Consider the following 13,760-nt stretch of genomic DNA (forward strand, 5'->3'; position numbering starts at 1 on the left):
GCACTGATGCAACAATTTCATTCAAATGCTCGTTTGCAAGAATAAAAATAAAACCTTAAACAAAATAGTGCTGAGAATTTTGAGTTCAAATTTATTAAATGAAAAATAATGTTGTAAGAATTTTGTTTCCTTAAATGTAATATATAACAGATAACAGATGGCATTTGAGTTCAAAATCATTTTTACTTTAGGAAATAAAGAAGAGAAATTGGAATTTTAATGGGTCAAGGGGAAAAAAAGTACAATTTAAAACACATAAGAATGGTGTTAGGTCTTTTTCTAGTATTTTACATCCAATACAAATATATGAGTGTAACAACATATTTTATATAGTTTCTAATTTTTTATTAAGTGAAAAATTTGTTTAATTGTTTGATAATAAATTATTTTTAATAATTTTTAATATTTTCTCAAATATTATTTGAAATTATATTTTTAAACGTTAGTTTTTAATTTTTTAATTTTTATTTTTTTTATCCTTAAACATTTATTATATTTCTTTTTAATCTTTTTTATTAAAGATAAAATTTTATTATTTTTGTCTTTTATGCAATTTTATATTTTTCAGCTAATTTAATAAATATTTTATTAAACACTTATAATTTGATGAATTAATTTTTCAACTTTTAGTTAGTTTTGTAAAAAATAGAGCTTAATTTATATGTACATTAATCTATCACATTCGCAATACGCGCCAATTGTGATCTAACGAAGGTGAAAAAAAGTTTAGCTTGAACCACTAAAGTCCTACAAGCATGTCGATATGTAAGTTCTAAAATCAAATTGAATTAGTCGTTTAACTACGTCTAACAATTAACTTGGTGATTGTTTTCTAGACAATTTATTGAGGAAGGGATTGTTCTTCAATATGCATTCCAACTGCTCTCCCAATAGTTTTATAGAGTCGTGTGATTGATTGAGAATATGCTATGACTACTTCTAGGCAAAAGGAAATTTTATAAATGACTGAAACGTAAAATAAAAATATGATTTGTATTAATGGTCCTAGACCTTTTACATATGAAAGAAAAGGCACCAGTCAACTATCCCATGATCATTTTCCTTATATTTCCATCTTATGTGTGGCAAATTTCTGATGCGTAAAGCCTCCTATCATCCAACCCATGTCCAGCAGATTTAACCCATATAGCTAATTAAGCCCAAAATTCAATAGATATTCAAACTCAAAACCAAGTGGCCCCATTAACCGCAGGCAATTGTTATTTTTATCTCTCTTCTAAAAAATTATTCTAATTTATCCTTGTCTTCGTTTCTTTCTTATAATTCTCTCCATTCGTATTTTTCCAGAAAAAAAAAGAGAGATAAACCTACCCCCTTCCCTCTTTTTGGTGGAGACATCATACTTCTGCAAAAACTGACAGGCCTCCAACATGTGTTGCATAAAAACAATGGTGATATCCCGTATATCACCTACAACATAATTAAATTCAGACCCAATAAAACAACAAGAGCATATCTACAATCCTGGAATATATATAATTCATCACGATCAGTGACGATTGATGTTGTGGATGCTTCCCTATCAGGCTTTAGAATAGAAGTAACATTTGCCTTAACCGTATAAACTAAGGTTAAAAAGGAAAGCATAAATTTTTAAGTGCTAACGATTGTTAGCTTCAAATTTAAATAAAACTAGAACAGTATTTGTGCAAAAGAGAATTGTACAAAAAAAATAAAAAAAAGGAAAAAATAATTGTTGTATTTTAACATAAATATCCAAATTTATGATATAAAAATAGATATAATAAAACTCAAGCTTGAAGTCTTAAACCCAGTATCATTATATTATAGAGTTGTTAGATATTCAAAAGAGAATGCATAAGCTTTTGTATTTATGATGGTAAAATGAAAAACGTGAGTATCGTTAGTTGAGTTCACAATAATGTGAACAGTCAATGATTGAAGGAGAGATGATATGGGTACTGGACATGAAAATGTCACTTCACACAAAGGATGGAGGAGGTGCTATAAAGGTTTGAAAGTTCTTTCAAGGTGGAGATAGATAGATAGATGCTTTTTTATCTCTTACCTATTTCGTTCTAAAAGCCTAGGGATAATTAATGTGACATGCGATGGATTAACAAAATTTTGGTCATATGTTTCATTTTCCATTAATTAAGGCCAGCATGATATATGCATATATACGACATAAAATAATTAAAATGCCTTGCAAGAGAGCATGCGTGGTGGGCAGTGGGCACAGCACACGCGTGTTTCTTTGGCATTCTGCTCGATTAAATAAGTTGGGACCTTAAGTGTTCTCTCTTTTTCAATTTTTTCTATTCCCAGCTTCTTTCCTTCTCTTTATAAGACCTTATATCATTTTTTTTTCTATAAAAAAAAAATACTAGTACGAACTTACTTATTTCAAGATAAGCAACAATTATTATTAGGCTGAACTAAAGAATATTGTGTTTTTTAGGAACACTGAATATTTACACACATACACACATAAAAATTCTTATATTATTTTTGTATTTTATTTGTTTGAAGAATAGATAATAGTATTATATTAAAATGTATAATTTTATTTCTTTATTCAAAAATAATTTTTTAACTCAAAATGTAATTCCTGTTTTCATAAATTTTTCCCAAACACTTATATAAGTGCTAACGCCATAATATAAGTTAGATTTTATATTGGCAACTCGCACGGTATAAGTTAACATTTAAAATTAGTATTATTTATTATTTTGTAAAAAAAAATGAAACTTTATTTATTTTTTATTCTGTTTTCATTACTTTTTGACATTTAAAAGGTTTATTTTCTTTGACCAAATAAAAAGTTGGTTTATTATTTTCTTGAAAGATTTGATATTCAAAAGTTGGCTAATTTGATTGGGCCGATTTTAGAGAAAATTGGGCTACCCAGCCTTTTTGTCTGTCATGGGGAATAGGTTCCTTCACCGCACTTCCAACTTCCAAATCCGTGGTTTTACTTTTCTTCTCAGTAACAATGTCCTTCATTCCCGACGAGATTTGAATTTTGAAGCATATATTATTGATCCCTTCCTCGTCGACCATCGATTTGCACTGCACAAATACTCGGACTCGGAGACCCCTTCACGGAGCTCCGTCGTGGGCTCGTGGCCAAGCACCACGGCAAAGATCGGTACCTGCTCTCATCGCCGGTGGCCTCAAGGACTTGGGCACCAAAAATCCCGTTCTCTACCTCGATTTCGAAGTTCCCGCCTAATTCACACGGCTTATGCTGAAGACACTGCTGCTGCTGCTGCAAGAAAATAAAATAAAAATTGCCAAAATAGGGAAACACAAAATTGTTGGTGGTGTTGAGGTGCTAATTAGAGGACAAATTGCAAATGGCTACATCTGTTAATAAGATTGGACACTGGAAGCGAAAAGAGTTGTGGTTTCTTGTAATTTATGCAATCCTTTTCTATGTTATCATCATCAACCGTTCACTTCAACTCTCTCGTGGTATATATCTTTTTTCACTCTGTAATTGTCTTTTCTCTTACCAATTGCTTAATTGCCGAGCTTGTTTTTCACAGATTATTACAAACAGCTTCACGGTTTACGCCCGGGATGGCTCATAGCTCATTACCTCAATGTATGATAATTTTGTCTGTTGTAAGTATTTCAGTAGAATTGGTCATGATGTGCTTGCTGCTGATCCAAATGCACATTCTGTTCTGTTTTGTGAAAAGGATGTTTCAGATGCTCAGTGGAGGAATTTGCGAGGAAATATACCTGTTCTTACTCTTGTCTTTGCAATTTTCACTCTGCTGGCCAATTTCATGAGGGCCTTCAATTTAAGAGTGAAGGGAATGTCCATTGTCTGGCTTTTATTTTCTTTGGCCTACTTATCATATCTTCATGGAGCATGGTACGGGACGCATGCATTGTTTATTTTGACGTTCTTCTTTCTTTCATTACTGTTATTCCTTACCTTCATTAGTCTAGTCTAACTTTGAGTTTGTTTCATTTGCAGCATTGTATTTATCCTGTCAATAGCTACTGGTAATTTTCTTCTTGTTAAGGTGCGTGTAATGGAACAACTTTTGATGCTTGACCATTGTTTCATTAATGTTTAAGTCTCAATAAATATAATCCATTTGTTCCTAAACAGATAATGTTTTTGTCAATCATTATATTGTAGCATTTAATTACCTTATTTACAACTTTTCCTGCAGTTATCATGTAAGACTAATCCTGTTTCAGCAGATCTTTGCACAGAAGGAGTACTTTCCTCTTGTAGTTTGGAGTTACAACATATTGTTTCTTCTCTGTAATCGGATTTATGAAGGATATTCATTCTCTATATTTGGGTGAGATGCATAAGGTTTGTTGTATTGTTATATTTTATGCTAGGAGTAATTCTATTTCCACTTAAGATTATGTATTTACATTGCAGGCAACAGTGGGCATTTTTGGACAATTACCGGGGCAGCTTTAGGTGGCACATATGTTTCAACTTTGGTATTTTTTCATTATTTAATTGAGTTCCTATGGTATCTCTAATGAAAGTCAGAATAGTCCATTTATATGTGATTCTTACATTGCTTTGTCTTATTCTTTTTTCCCTGATTAATGTTAGTGAACTGTTCCTCAACCATCACCAGCATTAATATGAAATTATGCTACTCATCACTCCTCACTTTGTAACTGTTGTCATGTTATGCTGATTTATTATTCAGAACAATTATGGGCCTGAATATTAAAATTCGGTGATATAAACATTTAAAATTCTATTTTTATTTTGTATTTTATGAATTATATATGAATGTCTTTGTATTCTCATTTTGCATACCGTTATGTAATGTGGCAATAACAATAACTTAATCTATGTTTCTTTATATTTAAGCTTAGATGTTTGTGACAGTTGTTTTGCGCATGATAAGCTTTGGATTCGATTTTCACTGGAGTAATCAAAATTCTCATTTTGATCAGGAGGTATGTTTTTTGTTTCTGATAATGGTACTTGTTTTGTTTTGAATATAAGATTCTACTGTAAAGTTTCTCTCTTAATTTAATATGGTTTCATGGATGACTATATTATAATGCTGTAGACTAATACTTTTAAATTTTTATTACTGAAGAGTTATTCTTGATTTTACATCAAAGACATAAATCTTTTTAGCGTCTTGTAGAATGTAAATTATGTTTGATTACTATTTAAATAATTTTGTCCTCCACTTCACTAGTACATAAGACCATACTAGTTTAGTTAGGCTGTAGTTTTTGTATATTTCGACAGATTTGACTATAGTCTGGGAAAGCCTTGTTCAGTTCATTTCATTTAGGTAAAACCTATTATGTGTCTGTCTTCATGTTTCATAATGGTCAATTTTGGCATTTTCTGGGCTTTACATTACTTGAAATATTTTAGCTTGCAATATCAATATCTAGTGCACATTTTGTCATCGAGCTGTTGACTAATTATGTAGCTTTTTGATTTTGGGTATCAATATGATTAATAAATATTTTTCTCAATGTCTTATTCTTTGATTATTGCAGAAGCATTATCAGCATTGTCATATTTGTAAATCCGGAAAATCTTGCTATCAAGTTTTACAGGTTAGCATAGCTGCTAGTTAAACTCAAGCACAAGTTGAAGTTTATCATAGTTGCCGAGTTATGTTTTATGCTGGGTTTTTTTCCCTAATGTTTGTTTTTAAGTAGTTATGATTTCAATTGGGCATGTGGACACATGTTTTCCACCTCATAATTTTAATTACATTACCAGGAGAGAAGTCTACATAATGACAACTTTGGATATATCACATACCTTTGTTATTTGGTATATGCACCACTTTATATTGCGGGTCCAATACTGAACTTCAATGCCTTTGCCTCACAGGTTTGTGACTGTAAGTTATTTTGATTTTGATGGTTTAAGCTTCATTATTGACTTCCATTACATTTTGAGTAGTTCTATTGAGGAAGTAAACCCTCATCTTGTTATTTTAAAAAATAGAAGTATATTCAAGATATTATTTGTTCGAAACTGAAAAGAAACCACCACATTTGTAATCATTGTTTAGAAATTTGATGTTATATTACCATAGGATTCAAGTGGGGTGGATGAAATGGAGGAGTTCCTCAAATATCATTTGTAGCTAAAGGTCCCACTCAAGCTTAAGGAAAACTTTTACCATACGACTACAATACCTCTAATGTTGTATGGAATGGAGTTTTGGATAGTTAAAAGCCAGCCTGAGAATAAATTCAATACAGTGAAGATTAGATGTAATAGATGAGGGCCCTGTTTGGAGAAGTTTCTATAAGCACTTATAGGAGAAGAAAATAAAAAGGAATAATGGAATAAGTGTCTCCCATAAGTTAAAATTAGCTTATGTATAACTTAAAATCAACTTTTTGGAGAAGCTAAATGATTTAAACTTAGACATATTTTAGCTTATGGGAAAAACTTATTTCATTTTTCTTTCATATTTTCTTCTCCTATAAGTCCTTATGGAGGAGCTTATCCAAACAGGTCCAAGATAGGATTAAAAATATATACATTAGAGAGAATGTGTGGGTAGCACTTATTATAGAAAAAAATAGTAGTTTCTCATCTTAGGTGATTCAGGCACATATTGAGAACAACTGTTGAAGACCTAGTTAGGAGAGCCAATGAGTTGGAGGGTATCCCTGTCCCTAGAGGCTGGGGAGATAGGGAGAGAAAACCATAATCAACAAAAATTTAAGTAGAAGGGTAATCTTATTATTAATTTCAAGTAGTAGCAGTAGGAAATAATAATCTCTGCTTATATGTTCCCAAGAGCAACGGCAATTGAGAAGATTAACTTTGATTCAACCAAGGCTAGAACCAATGCTTCCAGAATGATCCTCCCCTCCAGATACCCATGATCTAACTAAACATTCCCTCAAAGATTAACTTCTTGCTGATAGTCTTTCTTGCCAATTTATCAATCTTCTCATTCAACATGACTTTGGAACTTATATCAATAGCTTTTGGCCTCCTGTATGACTATTCAATAGGTCAAAGGCTCAGGTTCCCCACTTCTACTACTTACTTAAATGAGAAGAACATCTTCCCAAGTAGCTTCATCTTTAGACTGATTTTGCCATTGTTTCACTAAAGGTCCATTATGGATGATTCTTCTGCAGAAAAAATATTCTTCTAAAGCCATAATAGTAGGCAAAGGTATGGTAGACATTGTGTTGTCCCAGGGATCTTTTCAACTGAAGGAATATGAAAAATAGGAAATTTCTGAGACACGAAATCTATCATTTCTTGTTTCCCTCTTGAAAATTCCTGAATGTTTCTAATGTCACAGATTTTTTCAAGTTTTTTTAATGGTTGCTTGAGTTTCTTTTTTCTTGATGATACTGGTTCTAATATTTTGCAGATAGATGTTCCTCAAAACACTAATTCAGTTAGAAATGTGACACTCAATGGTTTCCGCTGGGTATTGAGTCTTCTCCTTATGGAATTAATGACACATCTATTCTACTATAATGCCTTTGCTAATAGGTGAGAACTTAGTATTCAGGAAAGAACCACCTGTTATATTTAATTTTTAAACCAATTTTATTGTTTGGTAGCTGAAATAATTTCTTAATCAATTAGTGATTTGTGGAAGCACTTATCTCCTATGGACGTGTTCATCATTGGATATGGCGTAAGAGAATACATATTCATCAATTAAGTGGTTTTACTGAACCCTATGACGTCAACTAATCATGTAGCCAACCACACCTCGTGGGATAAGGCTTAGTGGTTGTTGTTCTTGTATTATGAAAACTAAATTTTCCCAATTATATCAGCATGCTGCCTTGTCATTCTTTTCTATTTATTTGTTTCAGGTATTAAACTTCATGTGGCTAAAATTTTTACTGATCTGGCGCTTTTTCCGTTTCTGGTCACTGGTATGTTTCTTGCTCGTTAAGCATATGGCATAAATGTCCAAGTACATATTTGAAGAAAGTCGTTACTTTGAATCATATGCTGTAGATAAACGGAATTGAGGCTCCAGAGAATATGCCAAAATGTATTAATAATTGTCACAACTTGGAAGGCTTTTGGAAAAACTGGCATGCTTCCTTCAACAAGTGGCTTGTGAGGTGCAATAAGTTCTTTTTCCTGGATTTTTCTCTTTGTTTTCCCAGATAATGACTTAAAATTTTGATGTGTCAAAATTCAGGTATATATACATTCCTCTTGGGGGATCTAAGAAAAAGCTACTAAATGTGTGGGTTGTTTTCACATTTGTTGCAATCTGGCATGATTTAGAGTGGTATGTTTCCCTTTATTGTCCAAGTTCAATCTATTCTACCTGTAAAAGTTGCAGAGTTTTTTATCAGATATTTTATGCTTGATTATTCTTATGGACCTTAGGAAACTTCTTTCATGGGCATGGTTGACGTGTTTATTCTTCATCCCTGAGTTGGTTTTAAAATCAGCAGCAAAAGCATTTCAGGTAATGCATATCCACAATTTTTCTCTTCTAAATTTTCATTGATCCAAAGTTGTTATGCTTGCTGTCTAACATGGAGGTAAATTTGATTATTAGGCTCAGAGTTCTTTTGGAGAATGCATATTTCGTGAACTCAGTGCTGTTGCTGGTGCAGTGACAATTACTTGTCTCATGGTTTGTCCTTGAATGCTCTCACAGAACATACGAATATCACATTTTTACCTGATAAAGTAAAAGAATGATGTTTTAAGGGGTCAGTTTATGATGCAACAAGTAATCCTGTTGAACCAATTGATCCAGTGCGAGGCCTTTTATACAACAAGTTTGATGTTCAATTTTACACATAAATATAAGTGAACCAATTGCACTCAAGTTTACTTTTTTCACATCAGCCAAATTGAACCTGAGTCTGACAAAATCTATATCTGATCACAACTGCTACACTTACAACAAATATATATATATATATATATATATATATATATATATATATATATATATATATATATATATATATACACTCCCAACGTTCCTAATTATAAGACCTTTTTATAAGAACCTTCTTTAATTTCTAGACTAGATGCATGAATTATTTTTTCCCTACATATCTTTAGTTAATTATTCTCTTTTCAAACATTAGTGAAAAACAATTAAGTGGATACAGAGATAAGAATAGAGTAATTTTGTAATGATAGAATAAATAATTGACAGATCTAATGTGATAAACTAAATTAATTACTTTTCTTAAGGGACATGAATTAGTTGAAAGGATTTTATAATCAGGGACAGAGACGGAGTATAAATATATGTATGTAGGTATACCCAGTAGATAGTTAGAAACTGAATCTCACTGTACCAGGAGATTTGAGAGTTCTGGCTCTCTCTCCCAATCCCGACTCTAAGTTTAAAACACCTCTCTGTTATTTCCTTCTCCTCTCCTATATATTCACTGTCCACTGTTCTAACTATCTGATGATACATGTGAGTTCATATTGAAGTTAAGTTCAATGTACCTGAAATCCAACGCCACACTTCCTTTTACTTTTCAACTTTGGAAAGTGGGAAATGTCTGTTCAATGCGTTTCCTAACACAGCCAACTGTTATTAAATCAGTTCTAATCGCTGATACTTGTCCTAGTATCTAACAAAGTCGTTAAAAAAAGATTCAAAGAGCGGTAAATGGTTTAGTTTACACATTGACTTGAGCGAACCATTCTTTTTGGCTTTTTTTCTTTCCTGATTGTTTATTACTTCTGTTTTGGTAGAATCTGTTGTATTTTTTTGTAAAACAAGAATATGGTCCATATCTAATTTAAAAATACCATGACATTTCTTGACAGGTGGCTAATCTGGTTGGATTTGTGGTTGGACCAAGTGGCATTAACTGGTTGCTTTCTTCTTTCCTTAACAAGGAAGGTATGTCAAGTATCCTTAGCCTTTTAATTTAATTGCAGTTTGAATAAAGTGAAAATTTCATTTGAAAATTCCATGACACAGGTTTGCCTGTCCTTGGTGGCATGCTTATGACATTTTACGTTGGAACAAAGGTTTGAAATGTTCAGCATTTATATTTTTCATCCTTCAATTTTTTTTCTTTTCCTCCCATCCATTTTTTGTTTATAATCTTCAGCCTGGATATTTGCAGATTATGTTCCACATAGATGAAGCAAAGCAAAGGTCCCCCTGAACTGGGACAAATAATATTTTATCATACTCATGTTTAGTGCTAGGAGTTTCAAATCCAGTACAGAACAATGTGCTTGACTTGGAGGTGTCTGTGGGTGCCTTTCGTTTTTTGACAGATTTCCTGATGAGTGATGCGCTATTGTACATAAAATTGGGAACCATGGCTTCGAATTTTCTACATCATCTAATGTCACAGAATACACGGAAAAATGAAAAAGTAAATCTGTTGAACTTGACACCTTATAACATCGATTTTTGGTTTTTTCTACACCAATCTTTTATAAAACCCTTTTATCCCTACATTCTTTTGGCCTTTTTTTTATTTGACCATTTTGATGATCTTTAGTGTTACTATTAAGTTGCGGTCACTATCTCCCATTTTGATGATCTTTTAAGGTTTTATACCTTTATTAAGATCCGAACGAAATATATAATGGTTGTACCAACATGTAGCAGAGTTAGATTACTTTTACACATACAAATAAATATTAGGAGCAGAAGATGAAAAAGGAGGAATTACTTACTGACATAGTGATAAGTTCAAAGGTTGCCAGGTGTATCAGCAAAGTGCAATGGACCAGACCAGTGCAAATAAAACCTGACACGATCAGCCCATGAGCACACATTCCCTAAGTCGTTCTGTGCATATTCTGGAAGCAGGTTTTTCACAGCATCCACCGCTGAATCGCTGAGGCGAGAATGTTCAAGTTCATAGAAAGAGGAAACTAAGTAATGTGATATGATATGATAATGCATACATGAATTTGGAAGCACAACACAACACTTCATAGAGAGAATGAAAGTAATTGGTGACCTGAGCAATCCTACTAATTATGGCATGGCCATCTTCTCCCCACCCTTGTGTGTTTGGAAGCACAAGCATCAAAGACACTATGGCCACTACCTGGATTTTGTAATACTCCATCTTTCCCCTTCACCAAACTATGCAAATCCTCAACTATGCACTTATTTATAAGTGTGTGAAAGAGAGGTGGTTTTGTTTTGTCATTTGCGGTGTGAATAAAGTGAACATTGTATGCGTTTCGTCAACTTTGGAGTGTGATTTTACGGTTCAAATCAAATGAAATGAAAAGCTAACACGGATATTTTATTCCAATGTAAAACTTGGTGTCATTTTTACTTCTGTTTTTTTACTGATAAAATAAGATAATTATTTTTTTATACATTATATTTAAATAATTTCTGTTCATTCAAAAAAGTGGCTAATGACCAAAGTTATCTTTTAAGACAATTTAAATAATTGGTTTAATTATTAATTTAATCTCTATAATTTTTAAACTTATTTCTTTTAGTTCATATAGTTAATAAATGTTTATATTTTAATTACCAAAAGGTTTATGTCGTTAAATTCTTTAATTAACAGAATTAAAAAATTTAACGGTAAGGATCTTTTAAAAATTAAAATATAAAATTCAGAAACTAAAAAATTTACTTATTAGACTTTCAAAATTAAAAAAATTCACTTATTAATTATTTTAAAAACTATAAGAACTAAGTAATTACAGGTAAATAATTTTTTTTCATTCGGACCATTTATATTGACCATAGTTTTGGCGTAATCACGTGTGTGGTAAAAGCAAGAATAGAAATAATCTCAAAAAGATTTTGATTTGGAGTTCAGAGTTACCTTAGTTTCCGGGCACAGTCTAAGGAAAGAATCCAATTGGATTGTAAGGCTAACATGTCAATTCGGTTTATAATTGAATCAGGATCTAATCATACCAATTAATGTTTTTTTTATTGTATTCGGGATCTTTTGAACATATTAGCCGTCTATTCCCCAAAAGTTCAACCAATTGTTCAACAAAAAACCTTTTGCCAAAAGGTAACTTTATGAACATAGAAACTTTTTTTTTAAGACAATACAGAAACTCCTAAAACGTTTAATTCTTTTTTTTTTAAGATTTCTTTTAAAATTATTACACAAACATATAAGGTATTTTCTATCAACAAAAAAAAATTAAAATCATTTTTAATCTACCCTTATATATTTCATTATGATATACTATTTTTTAATACTAATATTATACAAGTAAATATTGCACCATAATTTAATTTAAAATTAAAATCTTAAGATTTTGGTTTATAGGTTTTTTCTTTTGATATGATGTTTAAGTTTTTCATTCTTATTCATCATAACATTTTATTTCATACTTATACTTGAACCAAAACAAATTCATCTAATTAATAATCGTGAAATAAATTTTTCTTGGATTATTATAATATTTTTAAAAAAATGATGTTTTCGTCTGAGTCTTTTACACTTTTTTGTTATTGCTTTCATCCTACCTCAAGATGAGATAATTAACTTTTGCCTTTGATGTAATGTTAGAAAATAAAATAGTAATTTAAATTTTAATTAATAAAATCAGTTATATATGTTAATAAATAATCAGCTATAACATGATTTGTAAATCTATTTGATATAAACATATATAAATTTGTGATTTGAACTTTTATTGACATAATCAACTTTTACTTCCACATAGAGAAAATGTTATTAAAAAGTACTTTTTATTAAATAATTGACTATAACATTACGTATAAAATAAATTGACTATAAATTTTTTTATCCAATTTCACTAAAAAAAATTGTTATCCAAATCGATATCCTTATTGTTATCCAAATTGTTATCTTTGGAACAATAACAGACAAAAATGGTAAATAAAAACAAAAAAGGAAAACAGAGTAGCAATAAAAATGCAAAAACAGAGATAATTATGACAAAAAAAAACATGAACCAAAAATCGAACAGACAAAAGTTAAAAAAATGAAAATATTGGGACAATAACAAAGCAAATTAGAAAAGCAACACAAATGAAATAAAAACAAATATGAAAAAATATAAACAAAATGTGCATAAGAAAACATTTGATAAGAAAATAATAATTTAAAATTTTTAGTTAAAAAAAGAAGAACACGTGATTGTAAGTGTGTGTGTAAAAAGATTATAATAAGATGTAATATTTAATATTCATTTCTAATTTTGTTCACTTATTTTCTTTATAATGAAAGCATTTTAAAACAGTAATTATAAATAATTTAACAGCCACATGCACCATGGGCAGAGTTAATCTCTACGCATAGGGTTAAGAAATACGTATAATCTGTGATGTAGGAAAAAACAATTTAACATCATTTTTTTATCATTAATATCTAGGAAAATTATCCCTGTAATCCATAGCCTTTATTAGTAATATCTGGTAGAATTATTCAACTTACTTGCAAAAAAAAAACGGCTATTCATCACACGAACCCACAAAAAAAAAAAAGTATTCAAAAAAGAATACCTACCTGCAGACTACCACCCAAAATATGCATTAATAGATGATGAAATCATTAAAAAAAAATGATGAAACGTAACTTCTGCTAGAAGTGGTAGAAAGGTGAGCTTTATCTCCTTTTTATTAATGTATAGAAAACCACCTCAAATCATTTTATATATATATATATATATATATATATATATATATTAGATACACATAAGAAAATTAAGCATACCAACTTATGTAAACTAATGTAGTAGCATATAAAAAAAAGATCAGCAGTAAAAAAACAGTAAAAGAAATTATAAAAAGAGAAGGGACAAAGCTACATGTGCATATGGATAAAAAAGGACTTTGCAA

The 13,760-nt window shown here is 30.7% G+C and overlaps 2 protein-coding genes across 3 annotated transcripts; one reads left to right on the forward strand and one right to left on the reverse strand.

Annotated features, from left to right (window-relative positions):
* The first annotated feature begins 2,872 nt into the window (after nucleotides 1-2,872).
* Nucleotides 2,873-10,412, forward strand: LOC100781294 (membrane-bound O-acyltransferase gup1). Of its 2 annotated transcripts, none has more exons than XM_003535676.5 (19): nucleotides 2,873-3,459; nucleotides 3,534-3,592; nucleotides 3,690-3,868; nucleotides 3,974-4,022; nucleotides 4,207-4,310; nucleotides 4,397-4,461; nucleotides 4,865-4,935; nucleotides 5,500-5,559; nucleotides 5,729-5,842; nucleotides 7,359-7,483; nucleotides 7,580-7,631; nucleotides 7,816-7,878; nucleotides 7,964-8,073; nucleotides 8,154-8,246; nucleotides 8,348-8,429; nucleotides 8,523-8,600; nucleotides 9,767-9,842; nucleotides 9,924-9,973; nucleotides 10,072-10,412. In XM_003535676.5, exons 1-19 carry the CDS (start codon nucleotides 3,342-3,344, stop codon nucleotides 10,111-10,113), a joined length of 1,590 nt encoding a protein of 529 aa, XP_003535724.1. In that variant the 5' UTR covers nucleotides 2,873-3,341; the 3' UTR covers nucleotides 10,114-10,412. The 2 variants fall into 2 exon arrangements, with proteins under 2 accessions (XP_003535724.1, XP_006589685.1); XM_006589622.4 differs by having other exon boundaries at nucleotides 3,317-3,459; nucleotides 3,700-3,868.
* Nucleotides 10,413-10,652: 240 nt separating this feature from the next.
* LOC102661034 (endonuclease 2-like) lies at nucleotides 10,653-11,037 on the reverse strand. The gene is made up of 2 exons (XM_006590163.1): nucleotides 10,871-11,037; nucleotides 10,653-10,800 (listed from the first exon to the last, which is right to left on the reverse strand). Exons 1-2 carry the CDS (start codon nucleotides 11,035-11,037, stop codon nucleotides 10,653-10,655), a joined length of 315 nt encoding a protein of 104 aa, XP_006590226.1.
* Between the last annotated feature and the right edge of the window lie 2,723 nt (nucleotides 11,038-13,760).

This window comes from Glycine max, chromosome 10, assembly GCF_000004515.6.
Source record: "Glycine max cultivar Williams 82 chromosome 10, Glycine_max_v4.0, whole genome shotgun sequence".
Taxonomy (NCBI): Eukaryota; Viridiplantae; Streptophyta; class Magnoliopsida; order Fabales; family Fabaceae; genus Glycine; species Glycine max.